The sequence below is a fragment of the Myxine glutinosa genome, chromosome 8, assembly GCF_964187855.1.
Source record: "Myxine glutinosa chromosome 8, kmMyxGlut1.1, whole genome shotgun sequence".
Taxonomy (NCBI): Eukaryota; Metazoa; Chordata; class Myxini; order Myxiniformes; family Myxinidae; genus Myxine; species Myxine glutinosa.
In genome coordinates this window covers 143,931,290-143,957,692 of record NC_136268.1, presented here as the reverse complement: position 1 = coordinate 143,957,692, position 26,403 = coordinate 143,931,290, and the positions used below count along the sequence as shown (strand labels likewise).

General features: G+C 42.2%; 1 protein-coding gene across 1 annotated transcript in view; it reads left to right on the top strand.

Annotated features, from left to right (window-relative positions):
• LOC137432974 (uncharacterized) overlaps positions 1-26,403 on the top strand; it is a 180,915-nt gene that overhangs the window by 8,662 nt on the left and 145,850 nt on the right. The window contains exons 4-10 of the mRNA XM_078783785.1: positions 10,551-10,649; positions 15,206-15,304; positions 21,578-21,817; positions 22,047-22,070; positions 24,068-24,166; positions 24,279-24,377; positions 24,635-24,733. Of these exons, the coding sequence (XP_078639911.1) occupies positions 10,551-10,649; positions 15,206-15,304; positions 21,578-21,817; positions 22,047-22,070; positions 24,068-24,166; positions 24,279-24,377; positions 24,635-24,733 (759 nt within the window). The remainder of the gene's footprint in view (positions 1-10,550; positions 10,650-15,205; positions 15,305-21,577; positions 21,818-22,046; positions 22,071-24,067; positions 24,167-24,278; positions 24,378-24,634; positions 24,734-26,403) is intronic.

Below are 26,403 nucleotides of genomic sequence, written 5' to 3'. Positions count from 1 at the left end.
AATGTCCGAGATATGAACATTTGCTCATACTTACGGAGCAATCGTGGGTAGAGCAACTCAGGACTCGTTGGTGGAGTGGAGTTTGCGAATCTCATCTGCGAGATGTAAAGAGTCTGAGTGTCGCATGATCTACAGTATCCAGTGTACTTTACAGTACTCTGTTCGCAGCTGTTTTCTCTTCACACATTTTTGCATTCATATCGTCACATATTTTACTGTTTTAGTGACAACAAATCCTAACCGATATGCGTTGTAATGGGGGATGGGGGGTGGAGGGCAGATGGGTCGACCTCCCCGAGCGCGAACATGGATGCTGTGCCAAATGACACCGCCTCCATCCCCCAAAACACGTTTTAATGCTCCATTTGGTTGTAGTACTGTATATAAACAAGAAAGAGCAATCAGAGATTGCAGACCCTCACCAGGACATGATTTTAGTGGCTTTTAAGGCTTTTGTGTTAAAACAAATATGGTGGCCGGACCACATGACGAATGACGTCATCATAATTTTTTTCTCTCTACCAATTTATCCCTCGATGATGCTCAAGAAACTTCATCTTTATCGGATTAAGTTCTGTACTTGTCGAATTATGACGTCATAATGGAGGCACCTATGACATCATTAACATATTATTCCCCATGGAGAGTTCTTTACAATGAGCCATGTCTCAATTTTTTATATGCAGCAATTTCGGAGATATAGAGGTGCAAAGTTTTTCGGTTTTTCCAAGATGGCGCCCGTGCCACGTGACCTATGACGTCATAATTGTCATCAAAAATTATGCAGGTGGAGGTGCATGCATGGTGAAAAATTCCTGTCAATCGGACCAACAGTTGCAGAGAAAATCATATTTATTGTGTGCGGACAAACAAACAGACAGATGAAAAATCACTCGTAAAGTGACACCTGGAAAAAGCGAACAAAGCAGAATGGCACTCAGTAGAGCATCCTTTTGACCTCACAAATAATTGGTGGTTGAATTCAGTTAGCTGATATGAAAATCCAATTTAAATTTCAAGTCAATCGGATGAAAATTGAGGCTTTCATAAATTTGAAAAAAGTGGTTGACCTTTGCCATATTTTGACCTTTTGGCCTATGCTGATCTCAAACATAGTTGTTGGTTGAATTCAGTTAACGGATATGTAAATCTCATTCAAATTTCAAGTGAATCGGATGAAAATTGAGGATTTTTGAAATTTGAAATTGTTGTTGACCTTTGGCCTATGTTGCTTTTTTGGCCTATGGTGATCTCAAAAAATAGTTGGTGGTTGAATTCAGTTTGCTGATATGTAAATCCTTTTCAAATTTGAAGTCAATCGGATTAAAATTGAAGATTTTAGAAATTTGAAAAAAAGTGGTTGACCTTTGGCCTATGCTGATCTCAAAAATTGTTGGGGGTTGAATTCAATTAGCCGATCTGAAAATCACATTCAAATTCCAAGTCAATCGGATGAAAATTGAGGATTTTTAAAATCTGAAATTGTTGTTGACCTTTGGTCTATGTTGACCTATTGGCCGATGCTGATCTAAAAAATAGTTGGTGGTTGAATTCAGTTAGCCGATATGTAAATCCTTTTCAAATTCCAAGTCAATCAGATGAAAATTGAGGATTTTAAAAATTTGAAATTGTTGTTGACCTTTGGCCTATGTTGCCCTTTTGGCCTATGCTGATCTCAAAAATAGTTGGTGGTTGAATTCAGTTAGCCGATATGAAAATCACATTCAAATTCCAAGTCAATCGGATGAAAATTGAGGATTTAAAAAATTTGAAATTGTTGTTGACCTTTGGCCTATGTTGACCTTTTGGCCTATGCTGATCTCAAAAATAGTTGGTGTTTGAATTCAGTTAGCCGATATGTAAATCCTCTTCAAATTTCAAGTCAATTGGATGAAAATTGAGGATTTAGGCATTCAAAAAAAAGTGGTTGACCTTTGGTCTATGTTGACCTTTTCGCCTATGCTGATCTCAAAAATATTGGTGGTTGAATTCAATAAGCTGATATGTAAATCCTATTCAAATTTCAAGTAAATCGGATGAAAATTGAGGATTTTAGAAATGTGAAAAAAGTGGTTGACGTTTGGCCTATGTTGACCTTTTGGCCTACACTGATCTCAAAAATAGCTAGTGGTTGAATTCAGATAGCCGATATGTAAATCCTATTCAAATTTCAAGTCAATCGGATTAAAATTGAGGATTTTAGAAATTTGAAAAAAGTGGTTGACCTTTGGCCTGTGTTGACCTTTTGACCTTTTGACCTCAAAAATATATAGGATTTTGTCGGACTACGAACTCTTCCATTTGGTGAAGTTTCGTGAAGATCGGTTTCAAATTGTGACCTGTAGGCAAGTATAAGTGAGCGGACAGACAAACACACACACACACAAAACGGAGTGATCAACATACTTGCCAATTTTTATATATATTTTTTGTCAAGTAACAGACAAACAGACAGACAGACAGACAGACAGACAAACAAACAGACTCAAATGCAATACCTTCCGGCGAGGAGAGGACCATTTAGAATTTACAGTACAATGGACACATGAGCGCACGAGACGTAACTTTCAGAATCTCGTTCTACATTTTAAACTCTGTGCTATGCCTCAATGTGACGTGTCCATGTTCAGGAACTCTTTCCATCCAGTTTCACATTTTTCATAACTACTAATCACCGCACAGTAAATGAATCCATGTTAGTAATTAAGTTGGTGTCAGCTGGTAAATCTCTTATCTAATTGTTTTGTGAATCTTCAAACAGACGAGGTTATGCATTCTGTAATACGGAGGTCACCCATTGACCCAAGGGGTAGAGCGGTTATAATTGTTGGACATTTATTTCGTAATTACGTGCTGTTCAGATCCAGATGTCTCGCTCCCTCGGAAAAAACCAGCCCAATTAGCGACGGCCAGGATCACATGCCAAGTTAGTTCTTCAACTTCCTTGTCCACCTCACTTATCATTTCGACGTCTTGGATTGGAATCCCCACTTTCCTATAATTTCTCCATCTTTATAATGTGTGCGGCCATCCGAGGATAATTGTATGTAATCAGTGCTCTTTCTTCATTTTCTCTCTTTTTCATGGGCAGTTTCCTTAACCGAGTGGGTCAAAAGTAATCAGGTTAAGTTGAATGATTCTAAAACTCAATTTCTTCCCATCTCCAATATAATTTCCTGACTATGCCAGTGCCTGTGGGGTGCTAGTATTTACCTTTAGCCGCGGCCACCACCCTAACTATGCCACTGGTTAGACCTTAATCGTTCAACGATCAAAATAATGATCAAGGTCAAGACAATAATTTTACTGCACTTTTTTTTACAGTATGTTTTATTAACTGTATTTATTACCTTTAGGGGTGGACAGTATAGAACAGAAGTGTATTTGGTGGTGGCGAGGAAGCGACAATTGTGGAGGGTTAAGGATTGCAAGGCAGTGGCGGAAGAGCATGTAACCACCCAGCACAAGCCTGTGGTGTTTGTGGTGAGGATGAGGAAAGGAAGGAAGTTAAGAGCAGAGGTTGGAAGAGTATGAGGTGGGAGAAGTGTAGGGGAAAATTCGTTGTAGAGCACAAGGAGAGGACGAGGGCCAGGTATGATCAACTTAGTGAAGAAGTGGAAGGTTTGGAGAAGTCTTGTAGGATCTTGGACATGTGGAGGAGGAGTGGAAGAATTACGGAGAGGCTTTTAGGGGAATTGTGGAAGTGTTGTGTGAAGGATGTCAGGAAAGTGTCATCGTCTGGGGATAGAAACCAGGTATGGTGGACAGAGGAAGTAGCGAAGGCAGTTAGGGGAAAGAAGGAGGTTTGGAGGAGGATAGAAAAGATCAAGGATAGTGGAAGGCAGCCAGATGTGGCATTGCTGCACCTGTATTGGCAGAATAAGAAAGCAGCAAAGAGAGCTGTGGATAAGGCGAGGAATAATATTGAAGAGGAGGTGTACAACAAGTTGGAAGAGGGTGGTGTGAGGAAGGTGATCTATAAATTGGCTCGTGACAGGGATGAAGATAGCAAGGACATGAAAAAGGAGGGGGGGAGGGGGGGCAGTGATTAAGGATGGAGGTGGAAGGCTAGTGACAGAGGGGCGCAGTATTGAAGTTGTGGGAAGGATCTTTCAAATAGCAGTTGAATCAAGAAGGGAGCTACTGAGTTATGTGGAGGGGAGAGTGCAGTTGGTGGAGATCATGGAATAGGCAGTGTGGACAGCATGAAGAGGGTGAGGAAGGGAAGAGCGCCAGGCATTGATGAGGTTTGTACAGAGATGATAATTGCAGTGGGAGAACCCCGAGTCAGGTGGACGAAGGAGTCGTTGAGTGTATGTATGGGAGAGGGTTCGATTCCGGAGGAGTGGAGGACAGGGTTAATTGTGCCGATATGGAAGTGGAAGGGGGATGTTCAAGATCCGGGGAAGTACAGGGACATTACGCTCCTCAGTCATGTCATGACGGTGCTGGAGAGGAATCTGGATAGGAGGATAAGGAAGAGTGTGGAGAAGGAGATCGGAGAAGAGCAGTAGGGGTTTATAAAGGACAGGGGATCAACAGATCAGATGTTTGTGCTGAGACAGATGGTGGAGAAGAGGTTGGAGGTGCAAGGTGAAATGGCATTGGGATTTGTGGACCTGGAGAAGGCCTATGATACTACCCCAAGATAGATTGTGATGGCAATACCGAGATGGATGGGAGTGCCAGAAGCAGAAGGTTAGGTTGGTGGAAGGGATGTACAAGGGAATGATGGGAAGAGTTTTGGTTGGTCCTAGGATGTTGGAGTAGTTCATTGTGAACATTGGTTTGAGGCAGGGAAGTGTGCTCAGCCCACTCATGTTTATTCTGGTGATGGAGCTGGTAAGCAGGAAGGTAAACATGAGTGACATTCTGGGGAAGGAAGATACTATATACAGATGATCTGGCTGTTGTGTTGGAGTGGGCGGGAAATGCAGGAAGTATTGGCGGAGTGGAATTAGACATTTGGGAAGCATGTGCTGAAGATGAGTATAGAGAAGACTGAGGTGATAGAGAAGATGAGTATAGAGAATTTGGGTGGGTGTGAATGCATGGAGGAGGGTAGAGGGTGTAACGGCAGATGGAAATATTTCAAGGAGATTGAAAGGTAAGGTTCTGATGTCTTGTGTAACTCCAGCCTACCTTTACAGTCTGGAGACAGTGGCACTGACAGAGAGATGACAACAGAGGCTGCGGGTTTGTGGGAAAAACTGTTCAAGAGGATTGCGGGAGTGAAGAGGGTGGATAGAAGGAGAATGGATGAACTGAGGGAGGATATTTTTGTGCAGATGAGATTGACGGGAAGATTGGTGAAATGCCGGCTGAGATGGGCTGGATACCTGGTGCGAATGGTGGAAGAAAGAATGGCAAAGAAAGCGGATAGGTTGAGGGAACAATGTAGGAGGAAAAGAGGTAGAGCATGGTTGAGATTGGATGATTGTGTGAAGAGGTGTCGTGTGTTTGAATCCCTTTCCCTGGAATAAGCACTTAGTTAAACTCGGACAGTGTACAAGAGCTTTATTATAGACTAGCTGAAAGCAACCGGCGTTGCTCGGGTTCTCTTTGAATGAATTTACTACCATAATTCAGCTTTTACTCGCGGCCGTAGAAGAATGACTACTATAATTCAGCTCAGCGTTTAATTGTGAAATGGGCCCGGCCCCACCGTAGCAGCCTCAACCGGCCTCGTCACCTAGCCTAAAACCTTCCCGGGGCCCGTCCCGACATTTTTTGTATTCGAGGTTTCCTCCTATCTTTCACCGTTCAGGAGATTAGCTTGCGCAGACAAACAAACAAAAACTTTCTTTTATAATATAGAGAGATAAGAATACATGCGTGGAAGACGTTGGCGTGGCGTGTAAGCGAGTAACACCACATCACAGTGACATCATGGTCCTCACACAGCCGGCCCCAACATCTCAGCGAGCCGCAACCTGTAGTCAGCTTAATATACTTCCCTCAAAGATCGAAGAACTCAAAACAACGTCCCAAGTTGACAAGGCAGAATAAGTCTCATTCGTAAAGAATGTTTTGCCAAGGCCAAAGCATGGGATATTGTCGACAGTTTTTCAGAGCCAGACACCCAGCCCCCAGGGGAAATGGGTCACAGTGTCTTCAGCCTGGAACATTGCTGCCCCCGTCAGGATGGGGATTGAATGAAATCCCCTTCAGAGGGATATCAGTAAGGTGGGGGTGGTTGGAGAATGGAGAGAGTTGGCTGAGGACAGAGCAGAGTGGAGGAGTATTGAGGTCAAGGCAGGTCAGGAGATTGGTGCCATTAGACCTCACCCCTTATAAAGGGCAAAGGAGGAGAAGAAGAAGATTTGTTACTGTTCGAGTGATTGAAGGGGTATATATTTACTGTAATTTATTGCAAATCTACAATATTTCAGTTTAATTATGTGTTAAATTGTGTCATTAAATAGGCTTTCTTGACGTGGTTGTTGAACCGAACCACCATTTATAACAGAGTCTATGGGAAATTGTCTACATTCATGACCAGTTCCGACTTACGAACATCCGAATTAAGAATGATTGTTCGAACACAACCCATTCGTAAGTCGAGGATTCCCTGTATATTATGTATGTATAGAAAGCTCTTTCTAACCACTCACTCACTGACTTATATAAATGTTTTGTACTTTCTTGGTGGGCCAGAAACCTGAAATCTTGCACACAAATGCAACTTGAAGCCAATATCCCAGGAAAGCAAATCACAAAACTGTCAGAAAATGTCCATAAACAAAAATATCTGTAAATAAAAGTCGGTCCGTGCAGCTTCACTCTTCTCGCAGTGGCTCATGTGACCTAAGACAATGGAGGTTACACTCAACCTGGTTGCTAGGCAATGAGAACATGTTCCTCTTTCACCTCTAATTTTATACTTGCCTTATTCACATTCAAAGTTATTATAGCTGTAAACGTTTAAATAAAGGGCTCATTGTAATAATTAATTGTTGATTTACTAATATAGATGCTTGCAGAATCCAAGCACAATCCACATCGTCAAATATATAAAGCTTATATTTATTTACGTATGCACGCAGGGCATACCCTGAGTATTTGCTTGCAGGCTGCTGCATATATACAGTGTATATATACACCCACAGGGTGTTTCAAAAAAAGTGGACTATTTGAGCAAACTGATATTCTGTCATTTCTAATGCAATTCATTGACACAATATACAGACTTGGCATTTAATATGGAAAATTTTTGGGGGGGGGGGGGGGGGGGGTGAACTTACTTTTCAAGATGACTTAGAACCAAAAGTTCATTGGAATTATGTTGAAATTATTCTAAGATTTTGTTAATGTGACCTTTAAAAGAAACAAAAACCACATTTGACATTTCGAAGCAAATAAATTGATCCTTGAAAGTGATGTAAACTGATATCGAACTCAATTCACGGACAGTACTGTGTTAACCTTCTGTGCGTTTTCCAGAAGTATCTCTTTATTTTGCACATTAGCCAATTTTTTTTTCAACAAAAACAAAAGCTAAATTATGACTGGGATTACGGACAGTAAAATTACAGTTCAGTACTTGGTGTAACCCACACGAGCATTCAGGAGAGCACGTACACGTCGAGGCATGCTGTTCACGAGATTTGCCATGGTTTGGACAGGAATCGCTTGCCATGCAGTGACAATAGCCTGCTGCAATTCACGCACAGAGGCAGGCTGCTGGTCCAAGTTGTTGATTTGACGCGTTAATTCTGCCCACAAGTCCTCTATCAGATTCATATCCGGGGACATGGCAGGCCACTCCATATGCTCGACACCACAGTCAGCAAGAAAGTGTTGGATCATGCGAGCACGATGAGGCCGTGCATTGTCATCTTGGAAGACAAAGTTTCGTCGAAAGGCTGCACGAGCAAATGGAAGCAATGTTTCTTCCAGAATGGCCCTGTACTTGAACTGGTTCAGGTTTCCATTCTGAACAACCAGGTCAGTTTTGCCCCCTGCATGAAAAGCAGCCCAAACGGTCACCCCACCACCTCCAGCTTGGACTCTTGGCACTATACAATCTTCGTTGTGGGCTTGATGCACTTGTCTGCGCACTCGGACGCGGCCATCTTGACGATAGACCAGAAATCTAGACTCGTCACTGAAGGTCACGTGATTCCGGTTTCCTGACTGCCATTGACGGTGCTCTCTGGCCCACTGCAATCGGCGCTGGCTGTGTTTGTCTGGTCAGGCGTGGCTTTCTCAGGGGACGTCTGGCACGATAGCCTGCTTGAACCAGTCGTTGGTTGACTAGCCTTCTGGATACAGGCACATTTATCAGTTGCTGCCACTCAGCCCCAAGCCGATTAGCTGACTTGGTACGGCCATTGCAGACTACCCGGTGCAGCTGGCGATCATCTCTCCTTGTGGTTCTGCGTGGACGTCCTGGCCTCGGTATTGGAGTAGGGACATCCCTCTGAGCATTTCGTTTCAGGATCTTTGACACCTGACCTTGAGTGATGCCATACTTCCGAGCAACAGCACGCTGTTTCATGCCAGAATTTCGTAAAGTCACCACTCCATGACAAACAGCATTGTCAAGTTGACGGACCATCTCCAGAGGAAGCGGCAATAACTTTTGTAGACGTGCAGCAGTTGTTTTCCACTAATACAGAACGCAACAACCCTTATATACTCGATTGTGAAGCCAATCGTCAAATGTACCTGCCCTTACATTTTGTCATGCCATCTGTGATATAATCCTGTTATTGACTTCTTGCTGCGAAAGACAATCAGTGACATGGTTCTTTCAACAAAGACATCACCGAAGCGTAAAAGAAACTCACCAGATTGATATACTGAGTTCAGAAAGTAAACCCAAGTCAAGGAAAAAAAAAAATTCCATATTAAATGCCAAGTCTGTATATACAATCGTGGCCAAAAATATTGGCACCCTTGCACTTTTTTCAAATAACTCAAAATTTTGTCTAAAAATAAGTTGAAATTGACAAAAGTATTTGGTCTCCACATTTCTTTATTTCACTGTTAATATTACAGAACCTTTGTTTTTGATTCAGAACTTAATATATCCTTATAAATCATACAATATATAAAAATGGCATCGACAAAATTATTGACACCCAAGACTTAATATTTGGGAGCACAGACTTTGGACAAAATAACTGCAGTCAAGTGCTTCCTGTAGCCATGAATGAGCTTCCTACACCTCTCTACTGGCAGTTTGGCCCTCTTCTTGTGCAAACTGCTCCAGTTCTCCCAGATTTGAAGGGTGCCTTCTCCCAACTGCTGTTTTCAGATCTCCCCACAGGTGTTCAATGTGATTTAGATCTGTACCCATTGCTGGCCACTTCAGAACAGTCCAGTGTTTTGTCTTGAACCATTCCTGGGTGCTTTTTGAAGTACGTGTGCCGTGTGCGCATTTTAAAAATTCCTTTTCTCGGCAACCGTTGGTCCGATTGACATGAAATTTTCACCATAGGAGGGCCTCCTCCTGTGTAATATTTTAATGATTATTATGACGTCATAGGTCACGTGGTACAGGCGCCATCTTGGAAAAACGTCGCACCTCTATATCTCTGAAACCGCACCATAGAAAAAAATTGAGACCTGGCTCATTGTCAACCACTCCCCATGGGGAACAAGACATGTTAATGATGATGTCTTCGGTGCCTTCGTTATGACATCATAATTCGACAAATACAACACATCCATCCGATCATTATTATTTTTTCAGCAACTGTTGGTCTGATGGACACAATTTTCACCATTGGAGCGCATCCTCCTTTGGAATATTTTAATTCTAAAGTTGCATGATGTCATAGGTCATGTGGTACAGGCGCCATCTTGGAAAAACCGAAAAATGTTGCACCTCTTTATCTCCAAAACCGCTGCATGGAAAAAATTGAAACATGGCTCATTGTAAAGAATTCCATATGGGGAATAGGTGTTGTTAACGATGACATCATTGGTGCCATAATTATGACGTCATGATTCGACAGGGACAACGCTTAGTCTGATCAGTTTGAAATGTATTGAGCGTGATCGATGCAACAATTATATTAGATAATATAAATTTATGATGTCATCGCTCACGTGGTCTGGCAGCCAAATTGGTTTTAAAAAACCCAGAAACGTTCAAAAACAGAAGAGTTGGCTCACACCAAGTTGACTGCACAGGGTAAGTATTGTTTGAATACCATCTAGTTCACACATGGCATTATGGCCAGCAACTTCAATTAAACACAACCATTCAACTGCTGGACTGACTTCTTTGCTTGCTTGCGAAACATTTGTATTATTCTTTAATTCCTCCCCACTTTTTTATACGATCGCAGCTGGCACGTCTGCCTTCCTGCCGACTGATTTGATGCATAATCGTATGATAGCACACATAATTAGAATTCATAAACCTATGCTATGAAAGTTTTCGGTGCAGATGCGAAGATTTCTGCAGTGGGGTGCACTGTAGTATAGTGCAGTTACATGGCACAAGTGTTGTAGTACCGTGTAGTGCATGATGTTGTGCGGTTCTGTGGTGCAGTAATGCAGTTCTTGTTGCGGTGCGGTGCTTGGCGTTGTGACAGAAAGGAAACCAGGCGTTGCACGTGGCCTGCTTGGCTGGGAAGGTGGAGGTTGCCCGAGTACTTATCCGTCGTGGTGCTGACGTGAATGCTCAAGCTCAGGTTTGCAAGCCCACATTATCAACGCACTACCCCATATAAACCTTTTGTGTCTTCTGTATCACATATTGCTCGTTGTTACTATGTCCATCAATAATACGGTTGTCGTTATAATGTGAAGGCTTATACATTGCTTTAACAGGATCATGGAAAAGTTGTAAGGACCCTGCAAGTATTAATACTAGAAAGTATCTGAAAATGCAAAGCCCATCCGTGTCTGTTTGTATTCAGACGTCTTCTTCCTCTTCTGTACGCTCAAAATAACCCAAACTGTTAAAAAAGCAAAACAAAATAAAAATTGATGATTTTATGCAGCCTTGACCTTTGAGCTTTGGATCTAAAAAAAAAATCAACTCGTACCTTTTGATTAGTGAACCAATTCATTGACACAATATGCAAATTCTTTAAATTTCAGGTCAATCGGGTGAAAATTAGTGATTTTACGCAACCCTGACCTTTGACCTTTAGATCTAAAATACAATCAGCTTGTAGCTTTTGATTGGTGAACCAATTCAGGGACACAATATGCAAATTCTTTGAAATTGAAGATTTTATGTGATGCTGACCTTTGACCTTTTAACCTTTTAATCAAATTATTGATTTGGCTACTACATGTTGCCATAATAAAGCTTTGTTGAAAATTTGATGACAAAGCTCAAATGGTAAAATGACATTTCAGGTCAATCAGATGAAAATTTACGATTTTATATGATGCTGACTTTTAACCTTTTGACTTTTTTTTACCAAATTATTAGTTTGTCTTCTCCATATTATCATAATAAAGCTTTGTTGAAAATTTGATGACAAAACTCAAATGGTAAATTGAAATTTCAGGTCAATTGGATGAAAATTGATGATTTTATGTGACGCTGACCTTTTGACCTTTTGACCTTTTGATAAAAAAATTTATTAGGATTTTCAGTATCATCAAAAATTGATGACAATAGCTCAAATGGTAAAAAAAAGAAAAGTTACGGCCTGGAGAGAGACACACACACACAGGCAGACAGACACACAAACGTGATTGCCAAATCCCGTCTCCTGCGTAGAGCGCAAACCTCCTCCAGGTTGAACAGTTTACGTTTTGTATCCCACTCTTAGGTCAGATCTGGATCCAACATGAACCAAAATATAATCGGTTTGTTATTATCACTTACCCAACACTTACCCAGCCACCAAGTTTTGTCATAAGTCATTCACAACATTTTGACTTTCATGCTCCATATGGTTTTTGTCCGTAACACCCAATGGTAAAGAATCACTTTAAAAAAATATTCTCTTATTCGGATCCATATTCGGATCTTCACCAAAATGTAATCGATTCTTCCTTGTCACACACCCAACCTGTCCACCAAGTTTCGTCCGAATCCTTCCACAACCTTTTGAAATATCCTGCTATATATAGTTTTTGCCCTATCTCTCAATGTTGAAGAATCACTTAAAAAATTCTCAGATCCAGATCTGGATTCGGATATTTACCATAATTTAATCATTTCGTCGGTGTCACCTACTTAACCTCTCCACCAAATTTCGGCCAAATCCGTCCACAACTTTTTGAGATATCGTGTTCACAATCAGACAGACAGACTAACAATCAGACATACAGAGGTGAAAATATAACCTCCATCCACCTTTGGTGGTGGACTTAATGAGGCCAAAACCATACAATATAATGACCTAGTAAATCAAACATAAGAAAGGGCCATTTGGGCATTTGCGTCATCATGGAAAATCCCATTAGTGATCCCCATCACTTACAATACCAATCTGCACACCTACAGGAATTCTTCAACATGCCCTTTTACAGCCTAAAACCACAGAAAGAAAAACACACACACTGATCTTTGTCCGGGAAGATGGCCTTTTGGTATACACACTCCACTCTAAGCTGTCTAGCCTCAGTTTGAATCCCAAACCAGCTATAAACTGTCATCCTGATGCTTCACAGGCAGCTCGATTCATCAATGTGTGCCGTCCGTCGGATGTACGTTCAACTGGGCATCCCATCTTTTGGAAATGGTTACTGAACGTTACAGATTCCACTGTATCGTTCGTGAAGAATAGACACGTTATCACCAGCTCCCGGGCTAAATTCCTAATTCCTGATTGAAGCTAAAGGGGGCACTTCATAGACTAGACGGATTCATGGAAAAAGACCATGTATAAGCTTCTAGGTGCATTTTTGGGTAAAAGTTGGGAACCTCACTTTTTAACATAAATAGGGTATGCTGAATTCGATTAACCCGGTTCCCAAACCGAATTTTGAGTTTTGAATTTTGAGAATTTTGAGGGTTTCTCTGTTGATTCAGCAAGACATATGTTGTTCTCCAAGACTGGTAAACCAGAAGCAATGTCACCGACAAGTGATGTTCTTCATTTCCATTTGATGCGAGTACACCATCAAGCCATGGTATGGAGAAATGCTCATTGTGCCATACCTGACCTTCCTGCACCTGTGGAAATGGGATGGAAACGTGGTGATTCGGAACTAGAGCCTATTCTGATGTCACTGAGTCCAATCCCAGGAAGTTGCCTCGAGATGATTAAATGTGCATGCCAGAAGCAATGCAAGACTCGACGCTGCAAATGTCGCTATTCAGAGTTGACGTGCACATCAATGTGTGTCTGTCAGATACAGAGTGATGATCAGACCCCTTGTATGAATTTGATGTAGTTTGGCAAAACAACATGTGTGACATTCCTGAATGTTTGTGCTTCATGGCCATGTATACTTAATTTTAGAATAAATGGTTGTATGAAACATTGTCTTATTAAAACCATTTCCTATTTTATAGTGTCAATTTCAATATCAGTTTGAATGTCTCTTTCAATATCAAATGTCTGGCCTCCAAAGCCAGTCGCTGACTGGGCATCCTCCATCGTGCGAAGTCCTTCCTTGGCACACCTGAGCTCCTCACCACATACAAGGCTTTCATCCGCAGCTCAATGGAATACTGCTCTCCCCTCTGGGCTGGTGCTCCTGCCTCACACCTAGCTCGTCTTCACGCTGTTGAAACCAAAGCGTTCAGAATCATTGGAATCTCCCGTGATGAAGTACCTCCGAGGGCCTTTCACTTACTAACCGCAGGCAGGTTGGTGGTCTTTCTGTCTTCTACCGACTCCTCTCTGGCCTTGATCCTCCAGCTCTCTCTGGGCTCTGTCACCCAAATATTCCTAAAGGTCGCACAAGATCTGCCTGCAACCCTCTTATGGTTAAACTGCCAAAATCAAGACTCTCTGCTCACCTTCACTCTTTCATTCCTCTTTTCTCCCGCCTCTGGAACAAACTCCCCCACTCCCTTCAATCCCACTCCTCCCTCCAGGTCTTTAAAACAGCTGTTCACCACCATCTCTTATCTTCCCCCATCCAAAACCTTGATCTTTTCTACCCCCGCTAATTTCACCCCACATCCTCTTTTTTGAAATACCAACTTCTTTCCTGGAAGTCCTTGGTGTCCTTGTGTTTATACTTCTCCCCCCCCCCCCCCCCCGCCTTCCCACGCCGCCTCCCCCCAAGCCTTCTCCCTCCCACACAACACATTCCCGATGTCCCTCACAAATGTTGTGTTTATGTGCTTCCCCATCTCTCCCCATCTTGTCTACCGCTCCCCTTTTTATATATTTTGTTTGTCTGTTTGATTTGTTTGTGTGATAAATGTTAGCTCTTTCACGAGCCTCGATTATGTATACAAAAACAAATAAAAAACAAACAAAAAAACCCCATAATATAGAGATGGATTTATGAAAAAATGCCATGTATAAGCTTCTCGGTGCATTTTGGGGTAAAAGTTGTAAAGCTAAAGTAAAGGAGCTGCATGTATATACATGATATATAAATGCTTGTTCAAAGAAATTGTCCAAAAATGGCAATTTGGCGGCCATTTTGTTTACGCTAATTAGAAGGTCAAAAACTCAAAATTCGGCTTGGGAACCGGGTTAATCGAATTCAGCATACCCTATTTATGTTAAAAAGTGAGGTTCCCAACTTTTACCCCAAAATGAACCTAACATGCACATTTCTCAGAAACCCGTCTCGTCTATCATCAGTGACACCTGCACACCCAGCAAACGAGACTTCCCACAATCATGTGCTACATATAGAAGAAGTAAAATGATATATAAAGATCACAGACCACAGCAAATACAGTACTTACACTTTGCATCATTTTCTATCTACTGATTTATCTAAGCTGCTAAACGTTTCCCCCCCCCCCCCCGCACCCCCCCTAAATCTCACGAACGAAGAGAAATTCTATCCTCGGGTACTTCTTATTCACTTTGGTTTCTGCGCCAAGGAACAATTTTTCGTTATTGATAAATTTCGTTGAAGCTCAATTGCAGTTCTATCTTTTGTATGTAATAATCATATTTGTTCATTGTCCGATTATAATATCTTCGCCATTCATGTAAAGGTTCACTGATCTCCCCAAATGTCCTCGTCCTACATAGAGTGTACGTACAATCTCCACCATGATTATATTTGACAGTGTACCCCCCTCACCCTCACCCCCCTTTCCCCCATCAACCAAAAATTAAAATGTTTCCCTGCTGTCCCCTAGCATGGTTTCACACCATTGTACATGGCCTCCCAAGAAAACCACGTGGAGGTTCTTCGTCTGCTCCTGGAGAATGGGGCTGATCAAACCATTCCAACTGAGGTGGGGCACTTTGTCTTTTGATGAAATAGAAAGAGATTTGACTTCTAATGAATGAATGATCGTTTTAAGGCAATTTTCCCCGCTGGAGCGGGGGTTAGCCTTGCGGGTCCCATGACAATCATGGTTCCCTGTTTTGAGGCAATATTTTTATGGCCGGATGCCCTTCCTGACGCCAACCCTTGGTCGCCTTTTACGATGCGCAGGGATACGGTGTACCTATTCTAAACCGGGGTACACACCGGGATGTACAAAAAAAATGTACAAAAAACAACAACTTCTAATGGTGATTCTAATTTATAATATAATTTCCTAATCATGCATCTGCAAACAAAATGAAAATCTCAAAATATTTAATGTCATGCTGCATCCAGGTTTGACCCCCCAAAATAGGAATTTGATTTTTCCTCTGAAACTACACACACTATTTCGATGAAACTTCATCATAACGTTCAGCAGTGATCAGCACCCATATGTACCAAAGTTTGTTCACGACATTAAAAAAAAATCTGGCCCTGGGGGGTGTACGGGGGGTCAAAGTGGGTACAGGTTTGACCCGCCCCCCAAAATAGGTATTTATCACCCGTGTTCTACCAAAGTTTGTTCACAGCATTAAAAAAAATCGAGCCGTGGGGGTCTATTGAGGGGTTGCTCTTTTCCCCAAAATAGGTATTTGCTCTTTTCTTTGAAACTACATACACAATTTCAATGAAACTTCACCACAACCTTCATCACCCGTGATGTACCAATGTTTGTTCAAGGCATGAGAAAAATTGGGGTCTGAGGAGGTAAACAGGATGAGAGGGGAGAGGGGAGGGTTGCTATCAGTTGCCCCCCAAAATAAGTATTTTTTTGTTTGTTTGTTTAAAGTCTGATTATGTTAGTATGACTCCACATCCTTCCCTGTCTTCTAGAAACCATTCAAATTGGTTTAAAATACCTTTAGTCAGTGTAGTATACTGTTTATTCTACTAGGTGAGCGCCAGGGGTATTGCCCCAATGTTTGTATGCAGAGTCACTGCTTGTGGAAGAGCTAGAACACAGAACGGATCAGGATGAAACATAAAAGGGAACAGCAGAAAGAGAAGGGGGAAACGCCAACATCGGGGCCGAAGGATAAAATAGTTGGAAATGGACGAATAAGGGATGCAGTTAACGATGAGAGATAGAGAATGCAAGGGGTGTGGTCAAGGTGGATACAGAAGAAAAATATGGGGGAGGAGAGCTGGGGTGGTTTAACAGGTGTAAAAAATGTCATGGGTTTGGATGGGGGGTGATCTGAGATGGTGGGGAACAGCTGTCTTGAAGACCTGGAGGGAAGAATGAGATGGAAGAGAATGTGGAAATTGTTTCCACATGTAGGAAAAGAGGAACCAATGAGTGGAGGTGAGCAGTGATTCCGGATTTTGGGAGTTTTGCTCGAAGGGGTTGCTGGAGGACCACATGTGACCTGCAGATACATGTGGGGGATAAAGCACACAAATGGCAGAGGGTGCAAGACCAGAAAGGAGGCGAAAGAAGACAGAGAGACCACCGACCTGTCGATGATGGCAAAGTCATCGACCAATGAGCTTGAAGGCCTTGGTTTCCATGGTGTCAAGCTGAGCAAGGTGTGAGATAGGGGTATCAGCCCAGAGGGGGGGAGCAGTACTCCATCAGGCTGTGGATGAAAGTCTTGTAGGTGGATAGGAGTTCAGGTGTGCCAAGGAAGGATTTTGCACGCCGGTGTATGCCCAGTCGGCGGCTGGCTTTGGAGGCCAACTTTGAAATGCTACTTGCCCAAGAGGTTTGTCATCATGGCTGATAGTAAGACTCAACAATTTGAATGACTGAAATTCTTGAAGAAGATTGTTTTGAGAAAATCGATTGGAGGGTTTGCTGTATGGTCCTTTGAGCGAGAGAAAAAGAGAGTGTGTGTGGAATTTCCCAGTGTTAAAAGACATATTCCAGGTGTTTCACCAGTTTGTGATTTTATCAAGGTCTCAAGAGAGAGAAGAGACTGCTGTCTCCCTGAAGAGAATGAAGGATCAGGGATGTCACAGGAGAGAATGGAGTGATCAGCAAAGAGATAAAGACGATTTTCCAGTGAGTCAGAGAGATCATTGATGACTATTAGGATTAGGACTGGGCCCAGAACACTGCCTTGGGGCACTCCATCCTTGACAGGGAGAGGAGATGAAAGGATTCCATTGTGAGCCACACGTTGGCTACGGGAGTAGAGGAAGTCAGTATAAGCATGCGTGGAGTTGGCCTTGGATTCCATAGGCAGACAGTTTTGAGAGCAAGGCAGGATGCCAGTCTGCATGAGAAGCTCGAGATATGTTCAGAGAGACGGCCCTGATCTCATGTCTGACATTGAGGGCCTCCATCCCTTGTTGGGAAAGTATACACAGCTGAGTGATTCATTGGTGATCTCAGATCCAAATTGATGATCTGAGATGAGGCTGTTGGAGAAAAGGATTGATTTTATGTCAACTGCGATTATGGATTCCATGACCTTGCCGATGATTGGAAGTAGTTTGATTGGCCTGCAGTTAAGGGGATCCGTTTTTTGAACTGTTTACCTCTGCCACCAAAGGTGGGTGGTGGTTATGTTTTCACTCCTGTTTGTCTGTCTGTGACCAGTATATCTCAAAGAGTTGTGGACCGATTTGGACAAAACTTGGTGGACTGGTTGGGTATTTGACAAGGACAAATCGATTAGATTTTTGTTCAGTTCCGAATCCAGATCCGGCCTATCAGCAGGATATAAAACGTAAACTGTTCAGCCTGGCGGAGGTATGCATTCTACCGAGTGCCGTTCTAGTTAATGTAATGCAGCGATGTTGGCAGACTTCAAACCAGATTGAAAATGACCAAGGGCAAATGAGAGAGAGAGAGAGAGAGAGAGAGAGAGAGAGAGAGAGAGAGAGAGAGAGAGAGAGAGAGAGAGAGAGAGAGAAAGAGAAAGAAAGAAAGCTCAAGAACAGCAGAGCAAGTTTTTCAGACACCAAGCTGATGTTGGCCGGTCCAGTTGCAGAATCATAATTGAGGGTTGCCAGAAATGTCTCCACCTTCTCAGATGCAAAAGACACATAGTCCAGGAGCAGTTGGCTGGGACTGGGATGGGTGGGTACAGAAGGAGGGTTTGGGGACACAATATTTGGAAACAAACGCTGAATTGAGGCATTCGGCCTTTTCATGAGCGAAGTCGGCTGTGGTGCCATTTGGAGTGAGGGAAGGGATGGAAGGGGAGCATTTTACATTTTAATTTAATCGCGTTATCAAACTTTTGTTCTTCAGTTGGGAGGTTTTGCAAGGCTTCGGGCACATTTGCTCTTCGTCTCGCACAAAACTACAAAGGGAAGAAATCTATATTAAACATAAAACTGCTTTTTAATAGTAATTGTTTTATTCTGTTATTTTATGACATATTTCCTCTTTACTCCATAGTTACTTATGTGAATGGAAGACGTGTTGTTACGTTAAGCTGCAGGAGACCCAAAAGGTCGTGGAGTATTGTCTCCCCCGGTGGATGCCACTAAAAGGAATTCGATTCTGGAATGGCAGGCCCTTGCAGCTGTCTCTCGTGCAGGACGTTTGTGAAAGCATTTGTCTGCAGCCATAACAGGAGCTTCGCTTCACCCGGCTGTTCCAAGCATGTCCTTAAATACTTGGTTAACAGCTCACACCTTCATATCATCTTCAACCTGATTATTTTTGGTGATTTATTTATTTATTTCAGACTACATTTTGAAGATATGCAGTATTTGCATTTCTACCTTTACAGACATATTTCTGGTCACTAATCCTATATTTATTATGATTTATTCCAGTGGGCTTTGTTTGCAAATACCCTGTGTACATACCAACTTCCTCATCTGGGATAAATATAGGATTGACCTGCAACTTTTAGAAAATGTTATTTCTGTCCCTAACAGACATTATCCATGAGATCAGAAATGATCCAGCAATAGGAAGGCGATAAATTACTGAATGAATGACTATCATAATTCTTTTTATTATTGTAATCAATGATACTTCCCATATTATTATAATCATGAGGTATGGTGAGCCACCTATAATTCCATACTTGTAAGATGAGGTGATTGCCAAAATTAACACTCTAAACTTGGGTTGGCCTTGCCACAGGAAATTCATATATTCCCTTGGTAGACAGAGGGAGCGAAAATTGATTCTGGGAGTGAAGTGGAAAGAATGGAACTTACCTTGTGCTGCCATTTTGGCTGCTTTAGGGAAATGGATCACATGAGCAGCATTCCTTCATCTCACTGTCACTTTTTGATGTGAGTGCCTCTCAAACTTACGAACAAAGAGAGAACAAGAAGTCACTCGGTAGAGAGCGTACCTCCACAAGGCTGACCAGTTTACGTTTTATATCCCACTGATAGGCCGGATCTAGATTCGGAGCTTAATCAAAATCGAATTGATTTGGACTTCACTCAACCTGTCCACTGTCCACCAAGTTTCGTCCGAATCCGTCCATAACTTTTTCAGATATAATGTTATACTGTATATCATTCTTAACCCGATTACTCAATGGTGAAGAATCATTAAAAAAAAAAAAAAAAAAACTAGAACGGGCACTCGGTAGAGTGCATACCTTCGCCGCAGCTACTGTTCTGTACTTGGTAAAAATACGATTTTGACCTTTTCGTGACCTTGACCTTGACCTTTGACCCGATTGCTCCCAAAATCTAAACAAATGTGTCCCGTATAATAACCAATCATCCCACCAAATTTCATGCAATTCAGTTGAATACTTTTTGAGTTATGCGAATAACATACACACACACACACACACAGACATACAAATAAATACACAGCGATCAAAACATAACCTTCCGCTTTTGCGAAGGTAAAAACTCTATCCTCATCACAGACAGACAAAAAAATGAAAAATCACTCACAGAGCGACACTTGGCAAAAGAGAACAACATATAATGGCACTCGGTAGAGCAGCCTTTTGACCTCAAATATAATTGGTGGTTGAATTCAGTGACCTGATATGCAAATCGTCTTCAAATTTCAAGTCAATTAGATGAAAATTGAGGATTTTTGAAATTTGAAAAGGTTGTTGACCTTTGGCCATGTTGACCTTTTGGCCGATGTTGATCTCAAAAATAGTTGTTGGTTGAATTCAGTTCGGTGACATGAAAATCCTATTCAAATATCATGTCAATCGGATGAAAATTGAGGATTTTAGAAATTTGAAAATGTTATTGACCTTTGACCTATGTTGACCTTAGGACCTATGGTGATCTCAAAAATAGTTGGTGGTTGAATTCAGTTAGGTGACATGAAAATCCTATTCAAATTTCATGTAAATCGGATGAAAATTGAGAATTTTAGAAATTTGAAAATGTTATTGACCTTTGACCTATGTTGACCTTTTGGCCTATGTTGATCTCAAAAATAGTTGGTGGTTGAATTCAGTTCACTGATATAAAAATCCTATTCAAATTTCAAGTCAATCGGATGAAAATTGAGGATTTGAGAAATGTGAAAATGTTATTGACCTTTGACCTATGTTGACCTTAGCACCAATGTTGATCTCAAAAATAGTTGGTGGTTGAATTCAGTTAGGTGACATGAAAATCCTATTCAAATTTCATGTCAATCGGATGAAAATTGAGGATTTTAGAAATTTGAAAATGTTATTGACCTTTGACCTATGTTGACCTTAGGACCTATGGTGATCTCAAAAAGATGGTGGTTGGATTCAGTTAGATGACATGAAAATCCTATTCAAATTTCATGTCAATCGGATGAAAATTGAGGATTTTAGAAATTTGAAAATGTTATCGACCGTTGGCCTATGTTGACCTTTGGCCTATTTGCAAGCAAGCTTTGACCGTTTGACCTCCAAAAAAAAATGCTTCTGTCAGACCAACATCTCCACCATTTGGTGAAGTTTCATGAAGATCAGTTTAAAATTGTGACCTGTAGGCAAGTATAAGTGAGCGGACAGACAAACACACAAACCGGGGTGATGCAACATACTTGTCAAAAAACAAATGCCAAGTAACAAACAGACAGGGGTGAAAACATAACCTCCCGCCACCTTCGGTGACGGAGGTAACAAGAACGGTGCTCGGTAAAGGACATATCTCTACCAGGTGAACAGTTTACATTTTGTATCCCACTGATAGGCAAGATCCGGATCCAGACCTGAACCAAAATCTAATTGGCTTGTTCTTGTGGCCTAACCAACTCGGTACATAGATTTGGCATAATCCATCCAAATCTGTCCTTTATTGTCACCCCTCACTACAGGATGGATTCACGCCTTTGGCAGTTGCGCTCCAGCAGGGACACGAACCGGCCGTCGCCACCCTGTTGGAAAGCGACATAAGGCGTCCCGGAAGTCGAGAAGGGCAAGGGGGTGAAAGCAACAGACCAGCGCCACCACGCACCCGTCTCCCTGCATTGCACGCGGCAGCCCGTAAGGGGGACACGCAAGCTGTGGGAATAATCTTGGATGGAGGAGTGCAGGGCGTCACTGATGTCTCGAAGGTAAGGACCGACGAAAACTTCTCATGTCTCTCTAGTTATTGTTTTGTTTCCTCCTCTTTCCGCTTACTTGGGTTCATATCCTCCCACTACCGCACGTTAAATCTCTCACCTTGATGGAACTAAACATGCTGCATTAGTTGAAAAAAATCAAAACACATTCAATATATGATGGTGTTCTCATGATGGTCATCTTTCGAACGACTGCTTAACTGACATCTGTATCCCATAGGAACGAATCAACAGCACGACCGAGGTATGATAAAAGAAAACACCGATATTCGCTACCTTTTACATCTCACCTGTTGGATCATCTTTTTCTCATTACATCTCATTATATTTCTCATTATTTCTTTCTTTCTCCTCTCATTACATCTCATAGATCACATCTCATTACACTACATTGGACATTCAAAAAGTTAGACAAACAACATGCTCACAATATTCCAAGACATACCGATGTTTTTTTGTTTTTTTTAATCCATGAGAATGCATGTTTGTAAATAAAAAGGGATTATTTCTTTACACGAGGGGCAGTCAATAAGTAACCTTAAAATGGTGATATAAATTCGAGAATGTAATGTGTGTAGTTGTAGACGACATATGTTATATCTATGGGTAAGAGTCATGTTTTGCCTGTTTTAGATCTGGCAACATTGAGCGTATGACGTAAGTAGAGCAGTTTCAAGATGGCGGCTCCCTTAGAAGCATGCACCAGGGAGGAGTAACGTTCTGTCATCCGTTTCTTGGGAAGTGAGGGTGTGAATCCCAGTGAAATCCATCGCAGAATGAAGATGCTATGTGGTGACGCATGTTTATCGCTGCAGCAAGTGCACGACTGGGACAGTAAGTTTAAAAGTGGAGTGTCCAGTGTGGCAGACGCTGCTCGCTCGGGCCGGCCTCACACAGCCGACACACCAGAAATGGTTGCAGGAGTTGAGCGCGTGCTAAGGGAAAACCGTTGCATTACGCTGGACGAAGTGGTCTCCAAATTGAACATTAGCCATGGTTCAGCACACCATGTCATTCACAATGTGTTGGGGTTCCGCAAAGTGTCTGCAAGGTTGGTGTCGAGACAACTCACACCTGAACTGAAAGAACGGCGAGTGGACGCATGTGAAGAACTTCTGCGACGTTATGAAACAGAAGGCGAAGCTTTCTTACAGCGCATAGTGACTGGGGATGAAAGCTGGGTCCACTACTTTCAGCCAGAAAGGAAGAGGGCAAGCAAAGAGTGGTGCCATTCAACTTCACCGAAGCCCAAAAAATTCCGCACTCAGCCGTCCACTGGAAAAGTGATGCTGACGCTCTTCTGGGATAGCCGAGGCCCACTTGTAAAGCATTGCACACCCAGAGGGACCACAGTCACCAGTGCATTATACTGCGACCTCCTTAAAAATAATCTGAAACCAGCAATCAGATCAAAACGTCGTGGACTACTCACTACCGGTGTTTTGCTGCAGCATGAAAATGCTCGGCCCCAAACTGCCCACGCTACAGCTGCAACAATCGAGGACCTGCATTTTGAGTCTCTTCCTCATCCACCCTCCTCGCCAGACCTCACCCCTTCGGATTACCACATCTTTGGGCCTCTTATAGAGGCGCTTGGTGGAACCACTTTCCGATCCGATGAAGAGGTCCAAGAGGCGGTGCACGAATGGCTACACAAGCAGCCAAAACATTTTTTATCTAGAGGAATCCAGACCTTAGTAAAGTGCTGGAAAGAATGCATTGAACGCAATGGAGATAATGTTGAAAAATAACACAGTTGTTACACACGTCGTATCTATACTTGTTAACTTTTTTTGGCTGAACCTCAGACTATTGTGAGTACTGTATTCGAATAACCCTCTGAACTCGCAACATATAATGATATAACTTTAAACCACTTCATAATAATATCATGGCTCACTTGATCAATGTTTGTCCATTTTATTCACTCGGTGGTGTGATGAGACAACAATATAAATTGTGTATGTGGGGTAGCTCTCTACGTTGGTATACCCATGGCAAGGTAACAACAAGCATCATATTGAAAGTGACATGATGATGAACAAGGAGAACTCGAGTGTCAGAAAGGATCCTGGATTGATTGTATCACGGAAGAAAAGGCGCACCTTCTTCACCTGCATTTGGGTGATAACGGCTCCAAAGGTCACATGGTTTAAAATAACTGGAAGATGTGCACCTTTGGAGTAATAAGTATTCTGTCTTTCAACGCATTACAAAGTGTGTCGTTCTTCTGTCCATCAGAGTGGATTCACAGCACTCCACATTGCTGCGCATTACGGTAGCCAGGACGTTGCTGTCCTGCTGCTCGACAGAGGTGCAGACTGCAATTTCAAAGCTAATGTGAGGATACTCAGCTTAATTAATTAAGCAATTTATTTATTTATATTTGACATTTTATTGAGACTCGTTTTATATAAAATCTTACCTGCGTTTATTCTTTCGTCCTTATCAGAATGGCATAACACCCCTTCATGTTTCCGCAAAACGAGGGCACACGGAGCTGGTTACGACCCTACTGGATCATGGTGCCACAATCGATGCAGGAACGAGGGTTAGTAGCCTCATGTTTCTCATCCATGTTAAGTTTGACGGACACCTGCACCAACTCGAAAACTAAAACTGAACTTGTACAGTGCTGTTCTGATGAATAATCAAGGTTTGGGTTCAGTCAGAAGCATTAAATATAACCCAGAATTTTGGCAACCATCTTCTCGCCAGCATTGTGGTTCATAACATACTTTTCTTGGTTCGCGATGATGTTTTTGATTCTCGTGTTTTTTTTCTTTATCTGTCCATTTTGGCTTGAAGGACGGTCTGACGCCGTTGCACTGTGCTGCCCGTTCCGGGCACGAATCAACCGTTCGGCTTCTCATTGAGCGAGGCACACCTATCCTAGCACAAACAAAGGTGGGTGTCACATCACCTTACAGATGCTCTATTCAATGTACACTTGGTACTTTAATCAGACAAATTATAATCTCTCTATATTATAAAAGAAAGTTTTTGTTTGTTTGTCTGCGCAAGCTAATCTCCTGAACGGTGGAAAGATAGGAGGAAACCTCTAATACAAAAATTGTTGGGATGCCTGGGAAGGTTTTAGGCTAGGTGGTGAGGCCGGTTGAGGCTGCTTCGGCCAGGCTGGGCCCATTTCGCAATTAAAAGCTGAGCTGAATTATAGAAGTCAATCTTCTACGGCTGCGAGTAAAAGCTGAATTATAGTAGTAAATTCATTCAAAAAGAACCAAAAATGTCGGGACGGGCCCCGGGAAGGGTATAGGCTAGGTGGTGAGGCCGGTCAAGGCCGCTTCGGCCGGGCTGGGCCCATTTCGCAATTAAAAGCTGAGCTGAATTATAGTAGTCAATCTTCTACGGATGGGAGTAAAAGCTGAATTATGGTAGTCAATTCATTCAAAAAGAACCAAAAATGTCGGGACAGGCCCCGGGAAGGTTTTAGGCTAGGTGGCGAGGCTGGTCGAGGCCGCTTTGGCCGGGCTGAGCCCATTTTGCATTTAGAAGCTGAGCTGAATTATAGTAGTCAATCTTCTACGGCTGCGAGTAAAAGCTGAATTATAGAGGTAAATTCATTCAAAAAGAACCCGGGCAACGCCGGGTGCTTTCGGCTAGTCTTACTATAATTCACCAAATGTTTGTCGCAGACGGTCTGTCCGTCTGTTCCCAGTTACCGCAAAAACGGCTGAACCGATCGCAACGAAATTTTGGGTGGGTAATCCTGGGACCCCCTGGAGTAAAATAGGCTATATTGTTTTTCCAATTTTTTCCCCAATTTTCCAATTTTTCCAATTTCCACATTTTTCCAATTTTCCAGTTTTTCCAAACAGGACGGAATAATATTTACCGATATGAACAGTGATGTGGCTTTTATTGAAATTCTACAAATAATGTTTAGATTTTGATGATTTGCGTGTGATATGATTTAACGGGTATTTATATCAATCGTTTAAAATAAAAAACCCTTCAATTTCTGATATTTTGCCTTTTAATTTGGGCCTCCCAATTGAAGCCCCACCCATTGGGCAGGTACCGTTGCTGGTCTTTGGAATATGATTTGTTTGGTACTCTTTGCATCTGAAGAAGGCATTCACATGAAACATGTTAACTACCTGGACAATTCGTTTATAGTGCAAATGGTGCTGCCAAGAGAGCAACCACACTCAAAGTACTTTGGTGTCAATAAACCTCCAAGAAGACTACACCAATTACTACCCTCAGTTCAGGCAGGATTTTGTAATTGGTTGAAGGTGCCGGCAATAACTCACCTACTCTTCATGAAAGGTACCGTGGGATCTTTAATGTCCACCAACAAATTATGACAGACAGGATGTTTAGTTTAATGTCCATCGGAGGGACACACGCACACACATTGATGAATCGCCCTGCCTGCGAAACACCAGGATGACAGTTTATAGCTGGGCCAAGATTTTAGGAGTGTCAGAATGGAAGATCTGACAAAGTATCCCACTGCTTCCCACTCTCTATCATAAAGGTGGAAATGCACTTAATATGTCACCAGAAGCAGAGTAGAAATGAAGAACAGAATAAGCTTGTGACTAAACACC